Source organism: Malaclemys terrapin, chromosome 6 (assembly GCF_027887155.1).
Source record: "Malaclemys terrapin pileata isolate rMalTer1 chromosome 6, rMalTer1.hap1, whole genome shotgun sequence".
NCBI lineage: Eukaryota > Metazoa > Chordata > Testudines > Emydidae > Malaclemys > Malaclemys terrapin.
The window spans coordinates 57,974,871-57,997,731 of record NC_071510.1 but is presented as its reverse complement, the minus strand read 5'-3'; the positions used below and the strand labels follow the sequence as shown (position 1 = coordinate 57,997,731).

The 22,861-nt window shown below is 40.1% G+C and overlaps 1 protein-coding gene across 3 annotated transcripts in view; it reads left to right on the top strand.

Moving 5' to 3' along the window:
* SNCAIP (synuclein alpha interacting protein) overlaps positions 1–22,861 on the top strand; it is a 102,860-nt gene that overhangs the window by 39,700 nt on the left and 40,299 nt on the right. For all 3 annotated transcript variants that reach the window (XM_054033049.1, XM_054033050.1, XM_054033051.1), the window contains exons 2-3: positions 6,680–6,782; positions 18,795–18,867. In XM_054033049.1, the coding sequence (XP_053889024.1) occupies positions 6,726–6,782; positions 18,795–18,867 (130 nt within the window). In that variant the 5' untranslated portion in view covers positions 6,680–6,725. The remainder of the gene's footprint in view (positions 1–6,679; positions 6,783–18,794; positions 18,868–22,861) is intronic.

Sequence of the window (22,861 nt, the reverse complement as noted above, 5' to 3'; positions counted from 1 at the left end):
CTAATATTTTGGGGAAACAATGAATGTTTCTCATACCTGAACAGGAAGGGGAAGGTGATTTTTAGCAAAACTGCATAACCCCTACATTATTTGAGGTTTAGCATTAATTACAATACAGTGCATGTGAGAGATTATTATTTTATTATGTATTTTACAAATACCGTATTTCCATCTTCTTTAGTTAAGTAATATCCTTGTTCTTTCTCACAATAGTAGTGCCCATAAAATAATAAAAATACCCATTGGGTACATACATAGGGAGTGCTGTGGTTTGTGAGGTTTTTTTTCAGTATTGCATTCCATCAACAGGCTGGATTATTTTATGGGTTCTTCTCAGCTGTTGGAGTAATATGTATGTGAACCATCTCACCAGACAGATGAAATTTTTACAGGAATTCTTGAAGTCCAAAACCTTTCTAAGGAGCAAAATTCATTTGGGGAAACTAACCAGTTAAGAAACATGGAACTTTTTGCTTCATATCAGAGATGATCACTTGCTTGCTCATCTGATTGCTGTGAGCTTGGTTGAAAAGATATTGTTAATCTGTTGTACCAGGAGGTGCATCACTGGACATTAGTGAATGTCACTCGTACTTATTTTCAGCGTTGCATTGGTTAATCTTGCTAAGAAATTGGTGGTAAATGTTATGAAGATTGTTCACACCTCCTGTGATATGTTGGATTCACCTAGCTGCAAAGTTCTCCTGTTCGCAGCAGCACTGACTGACTGTGACTCTTGCCATATGATTCACAGTATATATAGCATTGCTCTGTTATGTTACAATATAACAAGTAATCTACCCCTGAGTGGCACTCCAAGTATGGACCAGTGCAAATGTTTTTGGTCATTGTTTTTGCTATTTGGGTTGCTGGTATTGCAGTTTGTTGTCCAGTTTTAGCACGTAAGAAAAGAACGCATAGCTGACTTCAGGAAACAAAACTTACCAGTGTTCCAGCGACTTTCTTTATGCAGAATGTAAGGTTGAGTACAGAAATAAAAAGTAGAGGTTTTTGTTTTTTTTCCTATGGGAAAATATTTGTGGTGGTTATTGACCTTCTTCCCTTGTTAGTTTTAGTCTTTCTCTGTTTTCAAAGAGCCCTTCTGCTCTGGAACCATGAGAAAGCAACATATGGTGGCATTTGGATTGGGAATGATGTTGCAGAGACTAAGGTCCTCAGAGCACCTAAAGTTGTATCATTGATGTTTCTTGTTTCTGCACGCTAGGTTTCTCATCTTATCCTCAGGTGTTACCAAAAGGACCTAGACTCCTGTTGTTTTATGCCATTGATCCTCACAGTTCTGTCTTCAGGTTATTCATAAATCTATCAGTCCTTATCTTCTTAAATTGAATAAGTTGAGGGTAAAGCTGCTGTCTTTCTGTTCCCAAATGAAAACAAATCAGTCAGCTGCACCAAAATTTGTTGTGCCTTCTCCATACATTTAATAACAGAAATCAATTGGATATACTGCAGTCCGAAGAGGGATGGATTTTAAAAGTAAAATAAAGAAAAACTGGAATAATGTTAATAATTGAAGCAAAACTCTGGTAAGACACACTTTTGGTAGTACATCTTGCTGCTGTATAAGGATATTGTAGCTGTAGACACTTGTTTATACCTGTTTGTGTGTACCCAGTCTGTTATGTGACTGTCCTACATTTTGTATCTTGTATCAGAGGGGTAGCTGTGTTAGTCTGAATCTGTAAAAAGCAACAGAGGGTCCTGTGGCACCTTTAAGACTAACAGAAGTATTGGGAGCATAAGCTTTCGTGGGTAAGAACCTCACTTCTTGCATCTGAAGAAGTGAGGTTCTTACCCACGAAAGCTTATGCTCTCAATACTTCTGTTAGTCTTAAAGGTGCCACAGGACCCTCTGTTGCATTTTGTATCTTGTAATTTATGTATTGCATATTTAGTCGTATGTTACCTCACCGTGGGCAGGTCTGTGTCTGGTTCAGATGGGGCACACTCTTCTAGGTTATTTGCAGATGGATTTGGGAATTTTTTGTCGCCACTTCATTGCCAGATGGGTAGAGCCATTCCTCGGTAAACACATTTCAGAATTCATTGGTCTTCCATCCTAATATGTCCATACCAAGAAAGCCATTGAACTATTAACATGTTAATGAAGGTAGTTGCTGAATTTGGTTTTGAATAACCTCATTTCTGATCTTGTCCTGTCACTTAATATGAACCAACAGACGAAGACAACAAAGAATCAAAACGTCCCTCTTCCATTTTAAGAGGGGCAGGAACTTCCGAAAAAGCCACCTTCCTTCAACCAAGAAGAGATCCAGTTCACAGTCCATACGCTGAAATCTCATTTTGTGACATTTCACCTGAATTGTTGAAGACCAGTGAGAATATTATTGTACCATGGCTTCATAGGCTCTTCCAGACCATCTGGCACACTTATATTATCCCCGATGGGTGGTGTTACTTTACCTCTGTTCAAAAAGGACAACGTGGCTGAGCGTAACAATTATAGAGGCATTATGCTGTTAGCAGTCCCAGGGAAAGTCTTCACTTCTTGGCTGGTGTCTCAAATCAGCGATCCACTTTGTGACAAAGACTGGGATACTCAATGTAGCTTTAGACCTGGTTTTTTTAATTGTTGACCAGATCTTTACCTTGAGACAGCTTTTTGAGGAGATAACTCAGTGGTTCTCAAACTTTTGTACTGGTGACTCCTTTCACATAGCAAGCCTCTGAGTGTGACCCCCCCCCCCCCCTTATAAATTAAAAACACTTTTTTATATATTTAACACCATTATAAATGCTGGAGGCAAAGAGGGGTTTGGGGTGGAGGCTGACAGCTCGCGACCCCCCATGTAATAACTCACAACCCCATGAGGGGTCCTGATCCACAGTTTGAGAACCCCTGAGATAGCTGAATTTAATAAGACATACACAACACTTTGTATAGACTTCTGTCAGGCCTTTTATTTAGTGCATCGAGCGAGTTTGTGGGATCTGATGAGGCAACCCAGCATCCCTGGGACGATAATTTCATTGATAGAAAAGATATATAATTGATTTAAACTCAGTTTTCCATTCTATGTCAAATACAGCACATGGCTTCCTATCTCCATGGAGTTTGGCAAGGCTGTGTTCTGTTATCATTGTTCAATACTGGCATTGATTGGTTGATGGATATGCATGAGGAGGCATCATTCGGTGGCATTGATCTCAACACCATTCTTCTTTGAGATTTTGAATATGCTGATGACATTGTCTTATTGGCTCAGTTTGGCTCTCAGCTGCTGTGATTCACCAATCTGGTCAGGCAAAAAGGAGTGCACTTTGGTCTCCATTATCATATGGCTAAAACTAATCCCTGGCCATTACCATCAAGCAGCCTCCAGCTCCAGATGATAATCAGCTCAATATGAACCTGCCTGGACAGGACACTAAGCCGGTGGCAACTGTCAAATACTTAAGTCATGTCATAGACAGTACAGGAAAATGCTTGAAAGATGTGGACACTCGTACAGTAGCAGCTGCTGACATATTTTGGGCCCTTCTGTAGCCTGCTTGGGGACTTCATAACATTGAGCCTGTTATGAAGCTGCATATCTGTAGAACCACAGTGATACCAACTCAGTTGCATGGCAGTGAAATGTGGGCATGGAGGAAGTGGACTGATGTTTTTGATGCTCATTTTTTTTGTAGGTTTCAGAGTAGCAGCCGTGTTAGTCTGTATCCGCAAAAGATACAGGAGTACTTGTGGCACCTTAGAGACTAACAAATTTATTAGAGCATAAGCTTTCGTGGACTACAGCCCACTTCTTCGGATGCATCCGAAGAAGTGGGCTGTAGTCCACGAAAGCTTATGCTCTAATAAATTTGTTAGTCTCTAAGGTGCCACAAGTACTCCTGTATTTTTTTTGTAGTTACTAATAGCGTGTGTGCCAATGGGATGAAAAATGGGTATAGATAAGTCATGTAAAGGGGGCCTACTTCATGTAACATTCCCTCTTCTCTCGGCCTCCCCCACTAATAGTTGTTTTTGCTCTTACACTGCCTTTCACCCCTCATTATAGCCTATGTCCAGAGGTAACAATCTGTGCAGAATAAAGGACAGTGCACTGTTGCACTGACCTTGGAGCAGTCTGGGAGGCTGAGACTCAGAGACTCATAATCTCCATCCCTCTCCCCTACTGTTTTGTGGAAGGAGTGAACTGCATTAGGTCTGTACTCAGAAATGTGTATGCTGTCAAATGTGCCATTATTACTGTGTTGCTGGGCACATGTGGGGGGCAGAGTCAAGACTCTGCAATTTCCTGCCCTGTTCTGCTTACCACCAGTCTAGTGTGGTACATAGCAATTCTGCAGAACCTGCTTCTGAACCTGAATAGCTTGCCATAAGGCAAGTTACCGGCCTAGCAAAATTTGGCCACATGTAAGTTGGCACATTTAGTGAATGCCAAATTGATGTACAAAATGGAGCAGGAAATTTTTCTCATTTTATAGGACCTATGCTTGCAAGAGTAATTTGGTTGTTAATGATACAGTTTGACTAAAATATCTACAACTAATTATTTTACCATGACTAAGCCATAATTTCCCTCCAAATGTACTATGTAACAGCCATTACAAATGTACTGCAGTCTTATGTGCCCATTAATAAACAAACAGGTGGAAAACTCTGAAGACCTGATCATGTCACCCTTACTCACATCGACTAGTATCTTACTATGTGAGTGCACTTTGAGCATCAATTTGGTATTCGGCAAGTGAACAACCTGAGCGCAATTATTCTGCCCAGTAGTTTCCTGTTATACACCACCTTCTGCTCCCTCATATGAAGAAGATATGGCTTGTTTTGTATTATTTTACACCCATCTCCCTCTCATTGTCCCATCTATATGTAACCCAACCCACCAACTAAGTCACAAGTGAATTTATTCCAGAGTCTGTCATGGAAGTTGTCCCCGTTTTGTATATTGCTCCTTGAACACAAAGTTTTAATTGAGGTAAAACCTGTTTTGTGTAAGTGGAAAATATGTAATATTTGTATGTTTTTAAACAGTTGTCTGTAAATTGCTGTGAGGGAGAAATATATTAATATCTGAGTGCGTTCAGGGGAACGGGGGAAAACGTTTTTGAATTTCCATAGAAAACCTGATACTGAATGATCCTATATTTGCAGTAATTTGATGAGAATCAAACATTCAGCTTTTCAAACTTAAAAACTGTTTTGAATATATTTCTCACTTCTGCTTTTTATAGCGTTTCAAGAGCAGCTGTTTTAAGATCAACTTTTAGTTTGTGGAGGTCAGTGTATTGGAGATTAATGACTACAATTTTGTATGCCAATGAATATAACACCTGCAGAATAGGGTTTTGGGTTGTTGTTGTTTTTAAATTTGTTAGAACATTGCTAACCAAATGTTACTGATGCATACAATGATTCTGTTTAGACCAGCACAGCTTAATTTCCATTATTTGTAAACGCATTGTTTACCAATCGTCAGATTGATGAACTGGGGCTGGTATATTTTTTGCTTCAAGCTTTTCCTTTGTCACACAGAAGTGCTGGCAGAGTGAATTTGCTGCCATAATAATGCTTAGCACTTAGTTCCTTACGTCTTAATTGTTATTGTTAATGCATTATCATCTTTCTTTGTTAACTAACTTAAATATCTTCCTTTTTTCAGCATTGTACTTGTCTTCGGTCAGGATGTATGCCTTTGACAAGTTGGAAAATGATTTGATTAGAATTAAGAAAATTATGAGTACTTTATAATCCTAACCCCTTTGGAATGTGTGAGCTCTGATTCATGCACAGAATTTTTCTTAAGCTATTTTTTTTCCACTATGAGGAACTAGTAAAGAACCCCAAGGATTGGTGCCTATAGGTATAGATCAGTTCTTGTCACCCCAACCCCTATCCACACCCCTGCCCCCTGACAGGCCCCCGCCCCCAGGACCCCACACCTATCCACCCCCTTGTTCCCCATCCCCTGATTGCCCCCCTCCCCGCAGAACCTCTGCCCCATCCAACCGCTCCCTGTCCCCTGATTGCCCCCCGGGACCCTCCGCCCCTTATCCAACTGCCCCGGCCCCGACTCCCTTACCATGCCACTCAGAGCAGCATGTCTGGCAGCTGCACTGCCAGGCTGGAGCTAGACACACTGCCACTCTGCTCGGCAGGAGCTCACATCCCCACCACCCAGAGCGCTGCCTGCGTGGCGGTGTAGCTGCGGGGGAGGGGCCAGGGGCTAACATCCCCAGCTGGGAGCTCAAGGGCCGGGCAGGACAGTCCCGCGGGCTGGATGTGGCCCATGAGCTGTAGTTTGCCCACCTCTGATTGAGAGGGCTGTTACTGTTTAAGGACTTGATCCTGCAACTGACTCTGTATGCGGAGCCTCTTTGACTTCATTGGGGCTCTGCATGGGAAGAGGGTGTCTGTGAGCGTACAACAAGTTGCAGGATTGGAGTCTGTCACATCCTGTTCATATTCAAGGTGGCTATCCTGCTGTATTAGCTGAAATGGGCACAAAAACAACCCCATGATACATAGCCAAGAACAGACAAATTAAATTAAAGGTATTTGGAAGGTTACTTCAATTCCAGTCCAGCTTAAATACTTTTTCAGTAATGTGACCATGTGAAAACATTTTAAAGGTTTTAGATTCTTTAATATATAATACCTCATTTTCTGTATTTTTAATAGGACTTTACTGCTGTACTGACTCACCCAAAATGTGCATAGAAGAATAATGGAAGCCCCTGAATACCTTGATTTGGATGAAATAGATTTTAGTGATGATATATCTGTAAGTATAAATATTTTTTGTTTGCTTAGAGAGGGAGGATTTAAGTGGCTCGATTTCTAGCATAAGATACATATCTCATTGTCATTAGAGGCCAAAGCAGGCTTTTACCTCATGCAGAGGATACTTATTTTGCTTCAAGTATATATGAACTGAATTCGGGTATATACAAAAAATAAACAATGTCCCCATGTGCAAGAATGAAAATCAGATTTTTCCCCAGGGAAACATAAATCTCTGAAAGTAGAGCTTGGGGCCCACACTTTGTCTGCATTAGTAAAGATGATCTGCAAATCAAATTAATAAATTTATTTTACTCATGCTGAGCTGCCTTTATTAACTCTTTGGGTGAATTACCCATCAAGTGATTACCTACGATCACCAAAAGAATAGTTTTAAAAGAATTGAAAATAGTGCCATATGCTAACCCCTTCCCCCATCACTATTTTATTGGTGTAACTTGCTACTTTGCCACATAGGCCAGCTCCAGGCTTCAGCAAAAGTTTCATTAATAGGTTGCAATTTGATATGTTTTGAGGTCTTATACTGCAGCTAGACTAGCAGGACTTCCAGGGAGTCTAAAGAGAGCATGGTTCTGTTGCACCACTTCTCTCCTCATCCATTACTAATGGACTAATGCCCCCACCTAGGTATGGAATTCAGAGGCATCCAATGTTACTTTTGGAGGCTCCAGGACTAAGCTCCGTCCTTGAGCTCAGGATGCCGGATTTTCTGCCTCCAGAGGTGGAACAAGTTGGTGGTTAAGTTTCTCCTGAACATTTTGTTTTTAAATCTTTATTTGTACTCATTTTCATGCAGTTGCAGTTTATAATCTTCCTCTTCCTGTACATTGGGTAAATAGCAGCATGGTGACTTCAACCACCTGGATCTGCTACTGTAGCATCTCCCCTGCTGGGCTCCTCTGCCCTCACTCAGACATGGCAGAGCTAGCCTGCAAATACTTGACTTAAATCTAATGAGGTATTCCCTATGTGAGGCAGCACTTACAACAGCTACAGAGGGTGAATTATACCCTGCCAGCCAACACACTTGCTTTGCCAGAGTACAGGGCTCAGAGTTGGACTGGCATGCCTGGTCTCCATCTTGCCCCGAGGAGACACAAATCCAATCAGGGGTTTCTGAGTTTTTCAGGGAGAGAGTCTAAGGATGAGGAGGAAGCTAACTGCAAAAGACTTGGGCTGGACAGGGGAAAAAAACACAGAAATGATCCAAAGTCATCCCCCCACCCCGTGGATACTGAAGTGGGCCCTTTGTTCCCTGGGGAAAGAAGCCAGGCTCCTACACAGCTCCCTTTTCTCCCACTGAGATTCAGGGAATTTTCATGATATTCATGGATAAGTCCTGAAAACTCCAGAGACCCAAAAAGGATAAAGCAAACGTGTCCTTCACAAGGCAGTAATTAATATTTTTAATGAACAAGTGGGATGAAAATCAGGGTTTATACCTGTGACTGGGTGCATCATAATACCCCTTCTCCTTTGCCTTCTTCTGCAGAGGGTTTGTTTACTGGGGCTTTTCTACATAGAAGCTCTCATAGTGCTCTGTATCCTGCTCATGGCCCCATCCCCTACCTACAGCATGTCTGGGCATGCAGAGAAGCCTGTTCCTCCCGTGGAGCCCTGCCTCAGTATGCAGCCTAATGGGAATTGTGCCTGTCTGGCTTTCAGCCCGAAGTCCCGTGCTGTGCTAGAGAAAGGGACTCAGATTTCAGGAATGGGAATTGTGCCATATGATCAATAGCCATAAACTTTTGCTGTGCCACAGAAAGTGGCTGAGGCTCTGGAAAGCAGGAAAGGGTCTCTCTCCCCACCTCGCCCTCACTCTGCATGCTGGCTCCTAAGCTTTACATTCTCTTCAGACAGTCAGTGACCAGATCAGAGGCACTTGAAGATCCCACTCCTCATGAAGCTGTATCATCATGGGATTACAGGGGGGTAAGAGGACTGAGAAATACAGGGCCGAAGGATTGGGGATAGCATTGGTGGACTCTCTGGACATGAACTGGGGGACCCAGGCTTGAGCTATGTCCATGCTTCAAAATGACAGGGTTTGGCTCACCCCACTCCAGGTGGCTCCTAGGACCTGGGTCCTGAGGGCTTGCTAACCCGAGTCAGAAGGTTTATATGTAGATAGTAAGTGGGATTGGGCTTATACCTATGACTGACACCAGCTTTACAATGCAGTATAGGGGTACTGGCTCTTCCAGTTGAGGTATGTGTACCAGTACCCCTCCTCTATTGTGTGGTCCCCATGCCAGGTTAGAGTGTGTGTACTACCTCCCACCTGTAAACAGCGAGAGAAAGGAGTACCACACATGCATCACAGAAAAACAAAACAAAATTCTCAGCATGACAAAGACAAAAGAGCATTTGTGTACGAGTGCTTATAATTCCTGAAGACTCTTCCTTCTGAACAATCCTCTGCACCCAGAGTCTGAAGTGGCTGGTAGTAGTCACAGCAAGGCACAGGTCGCACATTACACACTTATACCCATACATAGACAACATGCCAATCAGTACCTTGTACAGAGAAACAGAACCTTTCATAACTGAAAAGCAGCTGGAAAGGATCCATAGCTACCCTTTCTTCAAAATCAGGAAGAGCTTTTGGTCCCAGTGCAGAGAATTGCTCACCTAGAGCTCAAAATAAATAATCATCGAATATCAGGGTTGGACGGGACCTCAGGAGGTCATCTAGTCCAACCCCCTGCTCAAAGCAGGACCAATCCCCAAATGGCCTCCGCAAAGATTGAACTTACAACCCTGGGTTTAATGCTCAAACCACTGAGCTATCCCTCCCCCCATAATGACAAAGATTTGCAAAGATCCAAAACTTCATTGCATCATTCATTTCTTGAGGGGCCATCAGTAGCCAGTTATCTCCAGTGGCTAGGGTTGCTGGTGCCATGCATCAGCTTCATCCCGAGTGGATTTCTTAAAATGTACCTGCAGAAGTGCATAGAACCGTGCACTTGATGCAGTGACTCCTTCATTCAGACCAGAAAACCTACACTTAACTCCCTAACTGTTGATCATGGATTCTTCATTAACCTCTGATCATGTCTGGTGTACAGACAGAATTCAGGATATTTCATTAATTGATCTGGTCAAATTTATATTTCAGATGTGAGGGGAAAGCTCCTTGGGGGTAGGGGCTGCCTCTTTTGTGTAGTGCCAACCACAATGGGGCACTGCCCTCTAGATGCTTGTGATACAAATATTATAATAATCCCAAGTTTTGGTGCTCTCAGCTATGCTAGAGTTTCTGCAGGAGATTTGGTTGGAGCCCTACAACCAAGCCCCTTAGAAATGTGGATACCAGCCTTAGCAGCATTTTGCAGCCAGTCACATGGGATCCTCTATTTGAGTATGAGGTGCTATGTTTAATCACAATGACAAACAAGACAAGCCTGTGGCTGGCCTTTCTAGCTGTCATTACCTCTGAAAGGCAAGTTTTGGAATTAGTTCCTATATCTATGCAAAAACTACACTGCTGTTGCCATGTGCAAAAGTTTATTCTTGTAGCTTCAGAAACCCTTTCTGTTAAGGTAAGTTCCTCTTTCCACAGTTCCTGGGAAATCGTCGTCCTATCATTTTGTTGTAATCCTTTGAAAGGTTGTGGCATGTGTGGACATTCCTAGCACTCCAAACACACATCTCAAGTATATGGTATATATACACCAGTTGTACCCTATTCATCTCATTCCATCTGAAATGCAAAGGGCTTATTGCCTCAAAGTTGCTGCAGGCAAACTTCTGCACCAATTAGCATGCTAGGTATATGGGAAACTAAAGTCCTTAGAGGCACTGGGGGAAACTGTATGGGCCTTATCTGAGGAAGGTTTGTAAAATAAGTTTCCATTCCTCTGAAGATGCATCCTTTGGTAGGAAGAAGCTACTGGGTTGGTTCCCACATAAGGGGAAGCTTCCATTCCTACTATTACTCTACTATAATAATTAAATTCTGCTTATCCCTCCCTCTTTGTGGGATTCACTGCTTGCTTCTTCCTATGAGTAATGAGTGAGGAGAGAGGCTTTGAATGAGAGACGTCTTATCTGCTCATTTTCTTTCTATTAGTTGCTTTTCTCCAAATTCAACCCACCCTCGTAGCCTGACCAGAATATAAGTTGAAGTTTTTCTCTAAAAGGAGACTGTGGGCATGTCTACACCAACAATTAGACTGTGCAAGCTGGGGTCTGAATCTACCCTGCACTAGCCTACTGCAGTGTAATTGTCCATGTGGACTTTGCTGGTGCACATTAACAGTTCATTAGCACACTTTGATCTAGACACTTTGGAGTGGAACTAGCTCAAAGCACTCTAATGAATTCTTAACCCATGTCAGCAGGAGCCACAGGGACAGTTAGACTGTGACAGCCTAGTGCAGGGTAGGTTCATACCCCAGTTTTCCACAGTCTAACTGTTTGTGTAGACAGGCCCTTAGATATAATATATTGTCTTAAGGTTAATTTAGTACATTTCATATGAGCTTGTCTTAATGCTAATAACTGGTTGGTGGAGTGTTTCTACAATTGTGGAATAACTCTTCTGGTGGCCTGAGCTGAAGGGTGGAGCTTAGTCCTGGAGCATCCAGCTACTCACTGGACTGTTTCAAATTCCGTGGGGAGGCAGAGGGAGGAGTATTAGCGCATTAATAATTAATTCTGAGAAAAGCTGCTAACAGAAAGAAAATGATCAGGTAAAAAATGTCTCAGTCCAGGTGTTCTTGAAATACTTGCAGCTGTAATTATTGTGAGCAAAAAAGCTGTTCATGTAAGGTGTATACTTGGCAGTTATTACAGGAACCACTAATGCAGTTCATTCCTCCCTCCCTAATCATATCTCTGCCACAAGTGTTTCTCTTTTATGAATAGAAAAGTTGTTTATATGCTGAATGTCTGGCAAGTGAGGGCGCTCTGACACACAAATATTTCTGTTGTAAGTGGAATTTATTTATTTGATTTGCAGCTCACCTTTACGATACAAAGTGCAGAGCCCAAGCTCTCGTGTCAGATAACATTATAAGCTCTTGCAAAGGATTTTATTTTCTTTTTAGCATTTCAGAAGATGGTTCCTTTTAAAAAAGCTCCAGATGCTTTACTCACATGCAGCTTCCTTTTAAATGGACTTTATTTTTACCTATTTTTATGTTGCCTTTTATTTAAAGGTGGGGGGGAGGGAGGTGTTGAGACATCACAAGACAATGATCCAATCTTGAGAGGATAGTTTATTCTGGGGAACTGTCTTGTTATGACTGTTCCATGTTAGATTATGTCCTGTAATCTCTTTCTAGGCCCAGTTTTACAAAAACATAAAGCAGAATAGATGTATACTCTTCTTGCCTCTCCCGTTTTGCCTGATGCTACTGAATGGTGGATTTAACTACCAGTTTCACTGTTGTACAGCTTAGATTGCCCACGCTATTAGGAAGTACTCTGACCTCTTGCTGAACCTTTGAACTAATGGCATAGATTATAGAACAAAAAATATTATTCCTATCCCCAGGCAGGAGAATGAAGGAGTTGATGTCAAAGGCAAATTAACTTGAGAAGAACTGGCTTTCCTACTACTCTGCTGGTCTCTTGAGTGGTCAGATGCTTGAATGAACAGGCTTTGCACAAGGAAAGCGTGCAGCGATGGGAACAGGGGGCAGAATTCTCCCCTTTGTCAATCCACAAAACACTTATGCTGCTGCCCCTCTAATCCCCAGTTACTTGTGTGCATGTGACCAGCAGTGGCTAATTCGTCTGGGTTGTTTAGGGCTCACTTTCAAGATCTCTTGGCTTTCTGAAACTTCAGGTTTCACCTTCGTGCTGCTGTGGAGAGAGCAGCTCCAGAGCACTTTTATTAACCATTTTCAACTTTCCTGCTACACTTCCTGTTCAGATCCAAAGCAGATAAGTAGTGAGTGGAAATTGTTACAATCCGATGATTGTTCTGTGGCCTATGTGAAGTGCTATAGTGGTCTCCATCCATTCCTCAGTGTACATTTCTCTCCCAGATGAGATCCTTGTGGGTCATCTTGGCCAACAGGTCCAGATCTGAATGGCCACAGAGACTACCTTTGGAATACTAGAGCTGTTTTAAACACAAAATAAATATTTTTTAAGTCTTACATGTGTGTATAAGTAAATAGAAACTATAACTTTCTCTCCTGTAAGATGCTCAGACTGCCATCATTTAAGTGCCACAAATCACATATTTATTTGGAGTGTAGTTTATATATGAGTAGGGTAATGTGACTCTTGTTTACATTATACAGAAATATCATTCTGTCCAAAATGACGTTAGGTCACCAGCTAGCACATCTTCACTTATTACTATTATGAAAGAGCAAGTGAAACAGACAATAGAAGAGCGGGAAATGAATAAAAGTGGGAGCACTATGAAACTTGTAAATTGCATTTAATCTCAGATATACCTTTAAAAATCAGTATGCATAAATTTAACCTTCCCCCTTTCCCAGTTACTCCTATGGGGACAGATAAAATTAGCCCTGTTAGTAAGTTGTATACTATTCTAGTGGTCCCTTTATGGTTTCTTAGTAGTTTAAAATACAGGCTGTTTACTACACTCTGATGTTATGCAGTTAAAATTATTATTAGTACTTACTATTGCAATACAGCAGTAATACCACATGCCTCAATGTGTTAGGTATTGTACAACACACAGGAAGACAGTCTGTTTCCCAAAGAGCTGTGTGTGAGTACAGGGGTTTCCCTGCATTGTGCCAGTGTTGGATTGGAGCTGGATTAGCTATTGCATTCCTTGATGAGTTTGAAATAATTTGAAAGCCTTTTGTCTTCTATTAATAAAATCGGCTGTCCTCAATGGCTGCTCACGCCAGCCAGACATTGTTTGACTGACTTCTTGAGCAGTAGGCTGAACTAATTATTATCCTCTAATTTCTACACAGTGAGACAAAAGGCAGAAGGCTGTTAAGACTTACAGACTCTTTCAGATTCAAACAAAAGACATGTATCACTTATAAAGCCAATAGAAAAACAACTCCTGTCTGTTGTTAAAAGTGAAGAATAAAATACAGAGGGTATGTCTATATCAACTGGTGCAAACAATACACATGAGCATGAAGAATCAGAATAGGGCTGTAAATGTGTTAATCCTAGGCAGTTGGCCCATAGTTTATCCTCTTGGGAAGTAAATTATTTCCTTATAGTCAAGCCACCAGTCTGCTATTTTCTTTTCAGTTATGGATGCTGTTCTTTTGTTGTTTTAATGTTTAGATAAGTGAATTCTGTGTTCATTAAAGGAAGAGACTGAGAGCACTGACATAGCATAGACAAAGTTTTTGTGTAAGCTTTTTGTTTTCATTTTTAATGTCAATAAATATTAATCTGTTATGCTTAGGCAGCCATTTGGATTAGACATGCAGTATAAACAAATGAATTAATAAAATATGTTGTAAGGCTGCTCTGCTAATTCATAATCTTGTTTCTGACCTGCAGCACCCACAGTGTGTCCTGGACACAAATTGTGAATTTGCAGAATTGTGGGTAAGAGTTCTGTAAAACACACAAAAACCCTGAAGGGAATAGTTAAGAGTTGATCACCTTACTCATTTTCAGTTGCAGCCCGAGCTAGGGTTTGTAACCTTGTCTCTGGAGGGGAAAATTGGGTGGTTTTCATGTTACTATGGAAGCACTGTATGTGGTGATGCTTTCTATGTATTGCTTTACTAGTTCTAGATCACTGTTTAAGTAGCAACCCTTGAAAAGTATCCTGAAAGAGGAATGTACTGCACAGTTTTAAACCAGGAAGTAGTGAATTTAAAAATGTTTTAAAACTTACTTAAAATATTTAAACTTATTAATACAATGGTGCAACTGTAATCTTAACTCTGGTAGTTAACTCTAATCTTTTTGAGAGAGTGTTTAATATCCAGAGTTACAATACAATATACCAGTTAAAGAATTTAGCATCAGACAAGAATTTTGAATGATAGGCCAGAATTTGGAACTAAAATTTAATTTTCTTTTGTTGATTTGATGTGAATGGAAGACAACTGAATTGCTGCATTTTCCAGAATAATATTTAAACAATAATTGTTTGTTCCAGGAAAAGTTCTACCATGTTAATAACAACTGAAAAAAACTTAATTGTAATATGGACAAGAAGCTGTCTGTATCATCTAGCTAAAAACAGAGGAGTTAGGAGTTTAAGATGAAGACAAAGGCACTGGAGACCCAATCCAGTGCCCGTGAAATCTGTGAGAGTTTTGCCATTGACATCAGTGGGAGCAGGGTAAAGTCCTTGATGCTTTCAGCGGTCACTATGGACCTGATCCTGTGAGGTTGTCAGTGTCCCCATTGAGGTGCTGAGTGTTGCTTGGGATGTGTTGAGCACCTCAGTTCCAATGTAGTGGAAGTTAAGGATGCTCCATATGACAAGTGAAAGGTTAACAAATAGCCATTATTGTCACTATACATTTCCCTTAATTTTATTTTTAAAACTGTTTCTGTTACATCTCTGTGCTGCTACCTTTAATTTTTCTTCCATTATTTTTCTTTCTGCTATTGTTGGGCTGGCAGTCAATTTTAAACTTGAATGAAACTGCCTAGAGTGTACCTGCTAGATATTCCGAAGGTCTGCCTGTTTGTGGGTGTGTATATTTAAAATTCACTTAATACAAAGTTTTAGTACAAACTTTAAAATAATGTCAAGTGCAAAGATTTTAGAATTTCTATTCCATAAGATTTTGTAGTCATTATTGCTGGAATAATGACTGGTTATTTAACAAGCCATGATCATTTTCAGTAATGTATGACTACAGATTTACATCTTCTACCAGCAGAAAAACTGGGCTTGTCTGGATTCCCACTGAATTCTTAGAAATCTCTTGCCTGCTGTTATTAATCTCTTTCTAGTAGTACCATTTTTTTTCCACAATAGAAGTATAAAGATTGCAGATTAAAGACCTGATCATGTGGTTTGCTGAATGCCATCTTTTTCAGTGGGGGTTGAGGGCACTCAGCACCTCTTAGAATCTGGGGCATCTCTGTGTAACAGGGTTGAAATAAAAAATACTACTACTAAGCAATCTAGTCTTGTAACGTGCTTTTGTTTTGCAACTAGACTTTAGTGTAAACCACAAGATAACTCCTCTTCTGAGTTAGTGAAGACCAGGATAGACTGTGTCTGCTGTTTAAAGAAAGAGAATCCTCTCTTCCTCACTCTGCTACTCACTCACTCTGTGCACTGGGGCGTATGACTTAACTGCTTCTTGCCTCGGTTTCTCTTTCTTTAGTGAGGTTTAATAATACCTATTTCACAGAGGAGCTGTGAGGCTTAATTGATGTGTGTAAAGCATTTTAAGATCCTTGAATGAAAAGTGGAAAATAACATCACTGAATTATGTGTAGCAAACATGGCATTCTGGATAAAGAGTGGGAGCCCTACAGCTATCAGCATTGCAGTTCAATCCATTGAATAACTTGGAAATTCTGACTGGAAGAAAGGTTAACAACCATTGGTGGACCAGGACTGGAGCTAGAAAGCTAGAGAAGGAAGTAGCTGGGGAAGGTCTGATACAGGAAGCAAGTACTGTTACCTCCTAGCAGCTCTATAGTTTCTCAGCTGAAAGCCATGTCTCTGTATTGACCACTAATGCAGATAGCAGAAATGTAAAAGTGCAAAAATATTTCTGAGAATAGAGGTGGGTGGGAGGAAATCTGTTAACGAAATCAAGCATATGTTGTTAAACATAATCATCAGATTTATAACACATTGAATTGACTTTTTTTGTGGGTAACTGAAGATATTTTAATACAACGTAGGACCGACAAGAAAGTTTGTACTTCCAGAAGTGGAGAAAAAAGACAGAGAAGGAATGGCTCTTCACTTTTGAGGATGCCTGACAAACACATAACAGTGGAGTACAAAAGGCCTACTTCTAATTGAATTACAGACTCTGTAATAGTTTAACCTGCACCAGCTGGTGTTCTAGAGCTACCATATTTCTTGGTAGCTTCTTTTAAGAATCTTACTATGCCAGTTCAACATTATCTTTTTTATCTGTAGGTAAAATACCAAAATGTACAGATCAGTGTTTGACTTTTCATTCAACAGCAGCAACAAAAAATACATGCAGTTTATGTGTGTGTGTATTTGTATTTGACGGTATCCTTCTCCCTTCACATATCACTTTTTGTCTTAGGGTATATCTACACTGGAATTAAAACCCTGTGGCTGGCCCATGCCAGCTGACTTGGACTCGGGCTAAAGGGCTGTTTAATTGTGGTGTAGACGTTCGCGCTCGGGCTGAGCCCAGGCTCTAGAACCCTCTGAGTTGGGAGGGTCCCAGAGCTTAAGCTGCAGTCTCAACCCGAACATCTACACCGCAGTTAAACAGCCCCTTAGTCCGAGTCAGCTGGCACTGGCCAGCTGCGTGTGTCTAATTGCAGTGTAGACATATCCTTAGATTGTGAGCAGGGACAAAATCTTTGTATGTGTTTGTACTGCCCTCTACTATAATGGAACTTCTCTCTGGGTTGGGTACTCTGGGTAGCACTGGAATATACAAATTAATTAATAAATTAAAGTTCTGATGCTAAGAATGCTTAGCATCTGCGTTCCCATTGACATAGTTGCAGGTGCCCAATATCTCTCAGGATTAGTAGGCCCTAAAGAAGAAAAGTAAAGTATGGAAGGGATCTGTGTTTGGGGGGCGGTGGTATGTGTTTGAAGTAGCCACAATCCATGGAGTGACTGTTTTACTTGAGTTCACTTGAATCAAACGAGTAAGTTATTCTGTAATTGGTCACCTGAGATTTACTTTGTATCATTCAGAGGCATATTGTCACTTGAACTTTAATTTGCTTCAGACATGCAATTGGCAAACTGTCAACAAAAAAACAAAACTGGTATGACAATTCCTTTTTTGTGTGGAAAGCTGCCATGTTTTTGTATGTTGTTGTTCCGCTTCATCTGTCAATAGCAGACTAGCTAAAAATATGCCTTCCTTTAAGAACATATGGTTTTTATACATTCCTCAACATTTTGTGCTATATTAATCCTAAATATTTTTTACTTTACTTTTGACTGTTTTTAATAGTTCTTTTAAATGTGCAAAAGCCATTGATTTTTTTTTAAAAAGGCATAATGATTTTCAGATATGTGTTGGTTTGAAAGGAAACTCTTGTGACACTGTAGCATTAGATTAAGGGTTTCTTGATATTGAGTAACCAGATTTCTGTTTGTGGGAAATTGTATTTTTATGATGTTGGATCATATGGCAGATTGAAGGCATTCCACAAGATTATAAGGAAATGATTGTCGCTTAGTCGGATGAATGTGTCGTTCTCCCCCCCACACACACTTTTAAAGTTGAATCCAAAGAATAACTTGTTGATCAAAATCAGGTGTATCCCCTCACATCAAAGTACTAATACATGTTTGTTTTAATGAAAGCTATTCTTGGATGCGTAGATTTATGTTCTTGTTTGCCTGTGTGTTGTGGGGAGGTGTCTATATCTGAGATCAGATCTCTAACACACTAGCATATTTTTTCATATAGCATTGTATAAATCTGAATTTTATCTGCTATAAAACAAATTATGTTAAAGAGAGGTACGCTGGATCTTGCAAAATCAAACACCATAATGTATAGCACAGGCAACCAAAGTAGTCCCTGGGTTTCTAAAGCTCTTGTCAATTTTAATATGGTGAGGCCACCTGTGGAAATGATGAGTATATGTGACATGTCATCATAACCCAAGCAGTTATGCTCCTCAAGGATGACAAGTCCCAGCAAGAAATGCTGATATCTGATGGAGCATTGGATGCTGGGATGCAGTTGTCTTCATAGGCAGGTGGCAGTTGCTCCATTTCGTGCAGATTTAGGGGTAGCTTCAGGACTCATCTACATAGGACACTTGGCATGAGAGTGTCCCTACTACTATTGTGTTTTTCTTTTGTATAATTTTGGGAATGAACCAATTTGTATTTTATATGCATTTTTCCCTCTCTCTATTTCAGTACTCGGTAACTTCTCTCAAGACTATCCCAGAATTATGTAGAAGGTGTGATTCGCAAAATGAAGACAGATCAGGTATGCTGCCCACTTTTGTTCTCCCATCTTCTTTTAGGCTGCTTCTTAAAGTGCAGGACTTAACAGCCTTTGCTTCTTGGCAGTGTTCTGCTGTTTTTGTTTTCTTTTATTTTTGTACTCCTTTCTGGAAACATGGATTTTTTTTTTTTCAACAGATGTTAGGTCATTAGCACACACAAAAAAAAAAATTCCATAAAAGGATTTGGCTATATAAACGTAAGGCTTCATCTGAGCAACTCCAAACCACAATTTATGCAACAATTTACTTGAAAACCCAAGAAACCATTGGTGACAAGACATAATGATGTAGGCGCCAATGAAAGAATGTTGGATACATTTACTACCCCTATGACATGACCAGTTTGAGGGATGATATTTTGCCAGGGTCTGAAACCCTATCAGAGATGCTACAAGATAGATTCTACAGTACTCTACTCTAAGACATGCTGTAACAGTTAAGATTAAAGCAAAGTTTTTGAGTTTAATAGTGTAAACTAAATGAAGAATCATGGCATATAGATGAGAACCAGCTGGAGACCTTTTCCCCCCCACTGACAAAAAGTGCATGCAGTGTTGTTTTTCACTTTCTAAATCAGATTAAGCCTCTTCTGTTTCTCTTTTTGTGATGAACAAAAATGAATTGATGAGAATAATACTTTAGTGTGGAGCTATGAAAAGTTTTTTATGCTTTCATCTGATTACTTAATTGTGCTTTCATTAATATTGTTGAATCTAAAACATTTACAGCAGAAACCTGAGACCTGAAATTCATGGGAAGATGGACCATGCCAGACTTTGGCAACCCTTATTTCTGTAGTTCCTTTCACATAGTTGTAAATTACCAAGGTTTGTAGATAAATTGAAGCTTTCTAATAGCTGCTTCTCTTGCCAGAATCATTAGTCACAGTCCTTATGGCAGCTGGACTTGAAAATAAAGGGAAGTAAAGCCTAACTTACTTTTCTGCTCAGATTGTGACTGGCTGCAGTGGGGAGGGCAAGGTTTACTCAGACAATACTTTCTGCTGCAAACAAGTGGGTGGGGAAGGGGCGGGAAATGGGATGTAAACTATAATGATCTTGGGGTTCATTAAACAACAAACCAGTGAATGAGAAAGGAATAAAACTTCTAATAAAACTAGAGAACTTCCGTGGTGAATTGCTTTACACAGCTACATTGCGTTCTCAACCCCAGCTTCCAGGACCTCTCTAAACTACTATATTTATAATACTGTCCTTTATGAGGGAGCGTCGCTAAATTATAATCTTCCACACACGTATCTCTACATAAACTGCTCCACAAAAGGGGGGATAAAGCAAGAGAGAGCAGGATAGGAATTGCAATAAAGTCACAATTCATTCTCTAGTCTCTTCCCAGCCAGAATGGTCTGCTCAGCTCTCTTTGAAGAAATAATATTTCTTTTTATTTGCAGAAAGAGTCTTGCAAACATAAACCTATATAAACCAATAACAAGGTTGGAATATTTGTTACGCCTGATTCTTCTTAGAGACCCTGGGATATTCACAGCCTGCTGTGCAGCTGAATTGTTAACTAAGTTCCATCTGTGAAGTCCCTTTTGCTGTCAGTTGTCTTCCAATGATGCCCACTGAGTTACTTCTTTACACACCAGTTGCCTTGAATGGGGTTGGATAGATGCAACTACAGGCATTTCTGGAAGACAGATGGTAGCACCACGGGACCCCTACCAATGGAAATTAACTAAGAGTTCTGTTGAAGATGCGTGATCCACAAAAGAATACAATTTACTTTCTCAGAGCTGGTAACCATTTCAGTCCTAATGGTTCTGTAGGACTGAAAATAACATGACCTTATTTTTTTCATTAAAAGTATAATGGAATATAGGCAGGGAGCAGAACTGTTGAGTGAGAAGATATCATTCCATATCCTTGATGGGCATAAATAGGTATAACTCCATTGAAGTATCAGTAGAGCAACATCAGTTGATATCAGCTGAGGTCATTTTTACATAGTTGCCTTTGAGAGAGAAACCTTAACTTTTCTTCCTTAGTTTCCCTATTAGGAAATAGAGATAATAATTACCTGTCTTCAAAAAGAATTGGGATAAAAAATTAGTCAGTGACTGAATAGCACTAAATAAGTGCCAAATTTTCGGATACATACACACATCACCGTCATACAGGGGCATACTAGCTTAAGTGGACAATTATTTCAAAACTTTAAAAAAATGTTAGCAGTTATGTATGGACCCCAGAACAAGTATTTGGGTTCATCCTCTCTTGCAACAGGAGAGTACAAGTCCCATCTATTCTCCTTCACACACAGGTTCACCATTCAAACAATGGGGTTTTCCTGTTATTACAACTTAGGAGGCAAAACCAGGCCTGTTATGTATGGGAAAATGGCTTGACTCCACTCACTGGGAAAAACCCAGGTGTTATTCTGGTCTATGGTGGTCTCCTGTTCTTCTGACTTCCTGATCTGCAGATTATAGGAAAACTATTAACCTCTCCAAGAGTTATTTATTATGTATTATTTCCATATAAAGAGAAAATATGTCCAACCCCTACAGAAGATGGTAAAAACTGTAAATGAAGACAACCTGATATGTCTGCACTCCATTGACAATTTAAGTTATAATTGTATACAGAACAACTGTGCAGTATTAGGAGAAGTGTTAGGGCTCCCCTGAGACCTCTTCCATTCAGTTCCCCCAAAACTCAGTTCAACTCCAATCTCATCACTCAGGTTCCTTTCTTTGGTAAACAGTAAAGCTACACTTAGTTGATTAGTCTCAAACGCGGGAGGTGGAAGCACACAGGATATGTGTCAGATTCAAATTACACAGAAAACCTGTTCCTTTAGATACATTTACACACACAGCACATTAATATACATTTCATCACATGCTTCATGATTGGCTTGGTTACTTTTTATGAACCAATCCTGGTACAGCAAGCTCTGTCAATGTGCTGCTCATGCATAATCTGAACTCTACCTTATTTTATATTTAGGCTTCTTTACTAATACCAGAATGTTCCTGCTTATCTGAGCTAGCCATCCTAACTCCAGCATACTGCTTGTGATAAGAACTTAACTTTCCATTCATCTTCCCAATCATGCCCAATAAGAAATGAGGCAAGTAACTTATGTCAAGCCAGATCTACTAGAAGGTGGTCCAGCCCTCCACCTCAAAATCTCATTACTTTTACTAGGCTAGCAAAATAATAGCCACTCTGAACTCAAGACTTTTCCTCTACCTCAGTAGTGGTGCTCTGGGTTAGGTGTACTGCAGAAAAAATAAACTGTGCCACTTTTTTTGCCTCCAGCTGTGGGTTTGAATTGGGTTTTTTTTTGGTTGTTTTTTCTTTTCTATTTTAGTTCAGCAAGCTCAATCAAGAATCCAGAAAAATATAGATTAATTTTTTTAATATAAAATAAAAATGTAAGAGATGTGTACAGCAATGTCACTGCAAGACATTTTGAACTGAATTGTATCACCAGAACCTCTTGATGAGACTAAAATCTTGTATTACATCATTGCTAATCTGTTATTCATGGTGTAAGAATGGGGTTTAGTCAATACCGTTTTCTTCACCCATTTCATCTAAATGTTTGAATAATGTGGTGGTAACATGAGAAAGTGTTTGGTTATATTGATTTTAAATTGCTCAAAATATCTTTAATCCTAGGAAAACATAACATTATTTACCAATCAGCATGCTTTCTCATGGATTCCACCCAAACTTTTCAACAGATTTTTTTTTTTTTTTTTTTTTTTTTTTTGTCCTTATTGCCTGACTGCTGCTCCTTCAGGGCCCGTGGTCATCTGGATTTCATTTCTTATTTTCAAAAACCCAATAATGCATCTTTTTTTTTTCTCACTGTCCATTCTTTTGGTCAACAAGGGGCCAAAGGGTCTGAGAGAAGAATCCCCTCTAGCTGGATTTTCCCCTCTGGTGTAAAAGGATTGGATCTATCACCTCCATGGCATCTTCTGGCCCTATTGTCTCCTGA